Here is a 7,987-nt window from a genome sequence, read left to right as displayed (position 1 = left end):
ATCGTCAAATTTCATCTTTCAAATTGCATAAATTTCAGGCGATATTTCATCCTTCAGAAATAATTTCAGAGATGATCTACGAAATTTCAGGTCATTACCTACCCCTCGTTTTGACCGATTTTGGCTCATATTCATAAAAATGGGCAGGAACATCTACAATGTTGTCCAGTGCTTTTTTGGGTTATTGGGTGAGGTGCTCTACAAACTTGATAAATTTGCGTAAAAGGTGATTCGCTGTACTTCAATTTTCAGTAAAACGGTGTTTGACGGGTCTGCAATACAAAATCAACAAAAGCCGTTGGGTACAGTATGTTACCATTATGGACCTTATTCATTTAGAACAGTAAGCGCCCTCTGATGTCACGCGAAGCCATAAAGGGCTCCCTATTTGCCATGGTGATGGTCTTTCGGACGCCATTTTGAGTTCTAAAACTGGGCGAGTACAACGGTTGCTATCATGTTACCATAGTTATGGTACTGCAAATGGCGAATATTGGCGGACAGCTCCTTCGCAACGGGTTGTAAGCGCTATGAAATTAATTCAGTGAATAAGGTCTATAACTTGACACCAAAAGGTGCAGAAAACGAAAAAAAAGCCTGTGATAACGGGCACTCGAACCACAGACCTCCAGCCTGAAGTGCGGTGTTCCTAACCACTGTACCACCGGTGCCACGGCTAGCTGACAGCTCTTCTTATTATGCCATATTTAAATGTCAAAAATGTAAATCACTATAATATCTAACCCAGCTACTCTAACCCTAACCTAATGTTTTAAAGCGTTGTCCTAATCCTACTCGCACCTCTTCCTAATCCTAAGGGCGCTGTTCCTAATCCCAAGGGCGCTGTTCCTAATCCCAAGGGCGCTGTTCCTAGTCCTAAGGGTGCTGTTCCTAATCCTAAAGCAGGGGCAGGGCCGCCCACAGGGGGGGGGGCAACTGGGGCATTTTGCCCCGGGCCCCAGCCTGAAAGGGGCCCCAGGAGGCGCCATAAAGGGCCCCCTGAATACCTGTTTAAAAGATCGATATACTCTAATAGAGCAGTCAGATCTAAATACTCTAATAGAGCAGTCACAGTATTCTTCAGAGGAGCAGTGTAGCAAGTTTATAGATAAGGAGATATGGTTGGTGATGGGTAGTTATTGTCATTGCCAGCAGGTTGTGACCTTTTTTTTTTTTTTTTTTTGTCTTCACCTTACAACTTGGGTCAAGGGCCCCACTTTAACTCTTTGCCCTGGGCCCCTTAATTTCTCTGGGCGGCCCTGAGCAGGGGCGTAGCCAGGATTTTTTGAAGAGGGGTTCCAAGAGCAGTATAGAATTACCAGAAGAAGGGGTCTGGGGCGCAGCCCTCAGCCGCTGAGAAACTTTCAATATTGTACTGAATCAAAACTCAGCAAATTGCTATATTTTATGCAAAAAAGTACATTAATTATAATGCACATAAGTGCCTTTGGGATGAAGCTATAGTACTAGATAAAGCTACCTAGTGGAAACAGACAGCATAACACACACTGTGAAAAAGGTGGGATATAAGATGGTATTTCCAGCGGCTTATTGAATACAAATAAGCTTTAATATAAACCCTGTATTATACTCATGCTATACTTTAGTATAATGCATACTATACTATTACATATATGGTTTCAGTTTGTTTACCACATTACCTGAAATAGCTTATATCTAGTATAATGCCCACACTATACCATCACATATATGGTTTCAGTATGTTTAACACATTAACTAAAGCCTTACATGAGATTTTTAGTATAATACAGGTTATATCAAGCTTTTTTGTATTCAATAAACCACTGGAAATACCATCTTATATCCCTCTTTTTTCACAGTGACATAGAGTCACATATAGTAATCTGTAAGCCGGTGATAGTTATCTCACTGGTATAGGAACCATGAATCCACTGATACAAATAGAATGAATTACAATCAAAACATTATTTTAGTTACATGTTTATGACTCCCTGTATTCACAGGTTTTAGCCTTCTCACAAGTCCCTAGTGGGATAGCATTCACAGATTATAATCAACTACAAAATATGCATAGCATAGATTCATTTTGCATAACAAATTATTGGAGTTCTATATCTTTATACACTGTATAAGGTCATGCTCATGCAGTTTTGCATTTAATGTTAGAATGTCTGATAAACTTTACTGATTCCTTAACATATGGATATGGATATTCACATACATATTTTATTAGAGTATACGTGACTGCTCTATTAGAGTATATACCTGACTGCTCTATTAGAATATATCGATCTTTTGAAGAGGGCTTATGTAACTTGTTACCTCTGTAAATCCTTCCCTGAGAGATGAATGCAAGCTTTATCAAATGTTGTGCTCTGCCATACACTATATTACCCACTCATTTTATCCTGCCACACTAAATGGTATGTTCGGATCCTACATGCTGTAAACTCAGAAGTCTAAATTTTAGAGGGGGGGGGGGGGGGGTTCCTGAATCCCTCGGAAACCCCCTCCCTACGCCCCTGTAAAGGCGCTGTTCCTAATCCTAAAGGCGTTTTCTAACCCTAGGGGTGCTGTTACTAATCCTCGTACTAATCCTAGGAACGCAGTAAGAGCGAGAGTAAGAGCAAAATTACGCGAAATTACGATAAAAACCGAAATGGTAACATACTGTACGTAATAATGGCTAGTCAAAATCAACCCACCGAAACTCACGTAATGAAGTCCAAGGTTGGTTTACAAGCTCCCAGGCATCTTTTTGGACCTTCACGTGCCAACGCAAGATTTAGAAACTTGCAGCATCCATTTCCCTAAGAATACGCATCCGATTTCAATAGTAGCTATAATGGCCACCATGTAATGTACCATTCATGGAAACACTGAAGCGCTCTACACAACATCTGCTACCCTGTAACCCATTTTTATTAAAACCTGAAAAATCGCGGAAAATTAAAATGCACGCTACAGAAAAAGCAAGGGGAATCACCGTTGGCGTATTATATTACCAAGAGTTAATCTCTATATTTTTAACTCTTGATATTACCCTACGGTTTTGCTGTAGACTTGGGTAGGATTTATCACCCAGAGTTGGAGGAGAAACTATAGAGGTTGATTTTTTCATTGCCAATCCTAACAGTAATGATAGCTAATAAATATATTTTAAAAATACATTTGGTGACTGTTCTTTAGACTATTTGACTACTAGCTAACTGTATCTCGATCTTTTTCAGTTCAAGTGGGGTTGGAGGGAGAGAGGAACGTACTCCCCCCACCCCTCCTCCCTTGGATCCGCCACTGAGCCTCAGTAGCTACAAACCACTCGAGGAATTATTGGAATCCGTTTAAGCGAGTGGAATCATTATAGCTAATCACATGGAAACGCCGGAATCCTAGGAATATTTAATGAATCACAAAGAATCTTGGCGCTGTCAGACCTTCAGTGCTGGTCACGCTGTAAAGTGTTGACAATAAACAATAAGCAATTGGCGAGAATTAGAGGAATCAAGGTTACTGAGAATCGAGAATTCGCTTGCCGGCGTAGTGAACACAGAGTCAGACTGATCATAATCACGTTGACCAAAACTGACCACCTATGAATGGCTTCTGGTGATGATATTCAAGGTCTAGTCCTGAAAGGTGTTACTAAATTAGATGATCGCAAGGAACTGGGACGAGGGGCTTATGGGAGAGTTTACGCGGTCAAATATTGTGGAACGATATGTGCCGCTAAAGAGATACACTCCATTCTGGTAGAAGAGGTGGGAAACATGGAAATGAGACGGACAGTGGAATCGTTTATGAGGGAGTGTCGTCAATGCAGTACATTACGTCATCCAAACGTTATACAGTTCCTAGGTGTTTACTATCCCTCTGTGGGGGCGGGCAGTGTACAGGGAAGGATGCGGTTACCAGTAATGGTTATGGAGATGATGGTGGATAGTTTGACCTCACTGGTGGATAAACATGAGAAGATCCCTGTCCATATAAAATTTTCAATTGTCCATGACATCTCACTTGGCCTGTGTTACCTTCACAATCATGATCCTCCCATTGTCCATCGAGATCTCTCCCCCAATAATGTCTTATTGACAGCACATCATGTGGCAAAGATCAGTGATCTCGGAGTAGCCAAGGTGATAAAGGCTCACAGTAGAAAGACATGTACAATGACTAAAGCTCCAGGAACTATTGACTTTATGCCACCTGAATCACTAGATGAGACTCCTGTTTATGGAACTCCCATGGATGTCTTTTCTTTTGCTGGAATAGTCCTTCATACATTTACCCAACAGTGGCCTACCCCATCCAAGCAAACCCAGTTTGACCCTAAGACCAGAAGAAAGGTGGCTTTGTTAGAAGTTGAACGTCGTCAGCAGTACCTGGACAAAATGAGAGGAGAGGCTGAAGTATTGAGATCACTAGTGGAGGAGTGTCTGGATGATGATCCTGCTGTGAGGCCAACCATAACAACTGTCTGTGAGAGGATCCAAGTGAGCAAGGATGTTTACATTAAAGAGTCCCCACAAGATGTTATCACTCTACACCAACAAAACAAGCAGCTAAGAAGTGAAACTGATCAGATGCAGAAAGAAAATGACCAGTTGAAACAACAGCTGGTGAGTGTTATCAATTTTGTTATCATTACCACATATAGTGTTATCTATAGTCCTCCACAAGGAGTGTACCAACACAACAAGTAGCCAGTCAACTTAACAGAGTAACTTTAGGAGGACCAACAACAAAGACATCAAAATTGAAAATAGTAAGTCACTAATGTTAGTACATACTCTATGGGAAATGTCATGTGTGGAGGATAAAGTTTATACTCATGTTAACCCATAACCATTCAATACTACACTTAAACACTGTCATTAGTAAAGTGGGTCTAGCTTGCTTACTAACAACCATGCAGCATACAGGCTAATGTGTTGTAGAATGCAGCAAATTGTGGTTCTATTTTACAACTAGTATAAAAATTAAATGAAGTAGGGATCCAAGCAATAAGAAGTAGTGAAACAAGAGATGTATTACAGCATAACTTGGTGGGAAAACCCATGCATTGGCATGTTATAACAATCATTTTGTTCAATGCCAAAGTACCACTGAACTATACTGTAATACCATCATTCATCTCTTGTTTCACAACTTTTTATTGCTTGAATCCTACTTCATTTTTAAATTAAATAATTTTTAATATACTTGTTTGTTTGATTTTTGTTATAGCATACAGCTATACATGTGTGACTGTGACTGCTGTATTAGAGTATCTCGAGTCAGCCTTTCACATACCAGGGGGTGTCACTATTTCACATTTTCATTGTGCTAGCATTATAAATACAGCTAAATCAATAATTATAAGATGTGTCATGATAGATTGTTAAGAGATGTGGTCTCGGTGCTCGATCATTGTTAATCAACCGTGATTACATTAATAGGTGTGGCATTGAACCTATCATGAAGTTACAGGTATCTACCAAGTGTAAGCACTTAAATAAGTTTGCAGTATTTAAATATGCTGCTCAAGGAAAGTGTTGATAGGGAAATAGCACCTCGATATAGTTTCATTGCAACAACAAGAAGGCAACCAACCTGATTGAAGACAAAAGGAAAGACAAGGTGCAGAGGGCACACACTTTTTGAGACCCCAGAAGGTATATCCCACTAGTGACTTTGTTATTATGGTGTAAAATGGTGGCCGTGTGCTGCTTTGTTTGGCCTCCAGCCTTGCAACTGTGGGCAGGCAGGTAGGCAGGCAGGTAGATGAAAATTTGAGTTTCGGTGATTTTTTAAAATTCTATTTTCAGCCACCTGTAAATGTTTTCTTGTTTTTAATGCTGTATTTGATGTTAGATGGACTAATATTATTCCATAACCATACTGTTTGATAGTATTGTTCCATTAACTGCCTCACTGTATGAATGCTAAACTACATGTATATAGCTAAAATATTCTTATCTTCTCAGGAGGCACCTCCATTAATTCCAGCACTTAACAGTGGCAGGTACTGCATAAAATGGACACAGCTTGCCAGTCTTCCTGCTCCAATGTACGATGCACATGTCACGGTACAAGGCAAGAAGATCTATGTTGCTGGTGGGGATAGCCCAGTTGATGATGCTAAACATCAAATACATGTCTATAATCTTGACTTTGACTATTGGACTCAGTTACCTCCCTCTGGTCACTTGTATGGTATTCCTCACATCATTGGTAGAAAGTTGGCTATTATTGGTGGAGGTCTGTTTGCTACCAAGAGGGTAACTAATAAAGTTTCTACATTTGATGAAACTAGTCAAACTTGGATGTCTTACTATCCTGACCTTCTCTCAGTTAGGGACAGACCAGGGGTGGTTACTCACCTGGAGCATGTTATTGTTGCTGGGGGAGGAAAGTATGTTAACAAAACAGCAGTAGCACAAGATGATGTTGAAGTTCTCAACTGGATGGAAAATTCTCATTGGCAGAACGTGTCCATTAATCTTCCTGTGCCAATGTATTCCTGCACACCCATTATTACTAATGATCATTTATTCATAGTGGGTTACACTAATGCTAACATGAAACATGACAAAAGTGCTTACAAGATACCTGTTGTATATATATATCACAAGGTCAGGAAGCCCACCAAATGGGTTAAAATGACTGATGCCACTCATTGGAAAACAGCCCTTGTCCCCAGCTCATCCCCACCAGTGGTAGTTGGTGGATATGATCAAAGTGGTACAACAACATCAGATATTAAGATGTATGATGACTCTAACAAGTCATGGAAGAATATTGCATCATTGTCATCAGCTAGATCACTAGTAGCCTTGGCAGCAGTCAACAAAAATGCCATTATAGTAATTGGAGGAATTACTAAAGGAGGGAATGCAGCTAATGCTAAGTCATCTAGTCTTACTACAGTGGAACTGGGACAAGCTCAACTAATACACTAACTATATAGTTGTGTGACATTATACATACACCTTTAATCTATATATAAGCTGAAGCCATTCATCTGTCTCTGTCTACCTTCCTTTGACATCAGACAATTATCTCGCTAACCGCTGCATTTGTTGAAGCAGTTGCTGTGTCAAACAAAGTGCTCATCACCTAAGAATTACATCGTTTTAAATGAAGCTTCTAACTGCTGTCATTCGTCATTCACAGCATGATTACTGAAGGGTGTAGACAAAAATTTGTTTGATTTCTTTCTGTAAACCACATGCAAACTGCAAGTAAACACCTATTCCATTCAACTTAAGCTTGGCTTTATAGACAAGCAGATAAGTATAGAAGCAGTCTAAACCACAAGTGGTATTCGGTTCAACTGGTAAAGCATGGAGGTAGAAACTGTAAGGTTACCAGATCAAATCCATGCTTTTTTAGTTTAACCTTTTTGTTGCAGCTTTTTTTTTTGCTTTGACTACCTTAGCTTTTTTCTATTATGCATGCTATATTTTTTCTTACTACATGTGTAACTTTTTATGCCAAACCTTTAATCTCTCACTTCCTACCTATCTCTTTTAATATTGTTTGTTCCCTCTTAATTAAGTGCCTTTGTACTGGTAATCAGAACAGTAGCTTACTTTGCTAAGGAAAGTGGTGACAATAGATACATGTTATATGGTGGTAAAAGGTGTAGTACATTATACAGTGCTATATAGATAGCTTCAAGTTAAGCACACAAAAATAGTGTAAATATATATAGCTATAATGTGTGGCAGTAAATTAAAATTTTACAAACTCACATTTTTTTTTTGTTTCATGTTAAATGTCATGTAGAATCTGATAACATGTATATTGCCCACATGACAGGTACTAACACACCATGGTATCTGTGTGGTAGTAGTATGCATAATAGTATACGTAATCATCTTAGCTTAGCTATATGCACAGCTCTACTGTTTTGTATGTTTACATCATTTCAGTGCTCTTGCAAGAAGGCATAAGGCACCTCATTGACCTCATAGGTTCTTTAGTGACATCCATATGCATGCTACATAGCTAATTATAGTGAATG

The 7,987-nt window shown here is 39.4% G+C and overlaps 1 protein-coding gene across 1 annotated transcript; it reads left to right on the top strand.

Annotated features, from left to right (window-relative positions):
- The first annotated feature begins 3,417 nt into the window (after positions 1 to 3,417).
- Positions 3,418 to 6,985, top strand: LOC136257783 (uncharacterized). The gene is made up of 3 exons (XM_066051096.1): positions 3,418 to 4,598; positions 4,649 to 4,744; positions 5,946 to 6,985. The coding sequence occupies exons 1-3, from the start codon at positions 3,579 to 3,581 to the stop codon at positions 6,918 to 6,920; spliced, it is 2,091 nt and encodes a 696-aa protein (XP_065907168.1). The 5' UTR covers positions 3,418 to 3,578; the 3' UTR covers positions 6,921 to 6,985.
- The last annotated feature ends 1,002 nt before the right edge of the window (positions 6,986 to 7,987 follow it).

Source organism: Dysidea avara, chromosome 6, assembly GCF_963678975.1.
Source record: "Dysidea avara chromosome 6, odDysAvar1.4, whole genome shotgun sequence".
NCBI classification, from domain to species: domain Eukaryota; kingdom Metazoa; phylum Porifera; class Demospongiae; order Dictyoceratida; family Dysideidae; genus Dysidea; species Dysidea avara.
Note: the sequence above shows the minus strand (reverse complement) of the source record. Positions and strands in the feature narration are given on the sequence as shown.

Coding starts and splice junctions, on each gene's coding strand:
- LOC136257783 (XM_066051096.1), top strand. CDS start 3,579: ATGGCTTCTGGTGATGATATTCAAGGTCTAGTCCTGAAAGGTGTTACT. Junction 4,599..4,648: donor ACCAGTTGAAACAACAGCTG/GTGAGTGTTATC, acceptor TGTTATCTATAG/TCCTCCACAAGGAGTGTACC. Junction 4,745..5,945: donor AGACATCAAAATTGAAAATA/GTAAGTCACTAA, acceptor TTATCTTCTCAG/GAGGCACCTCCATTAATTCC.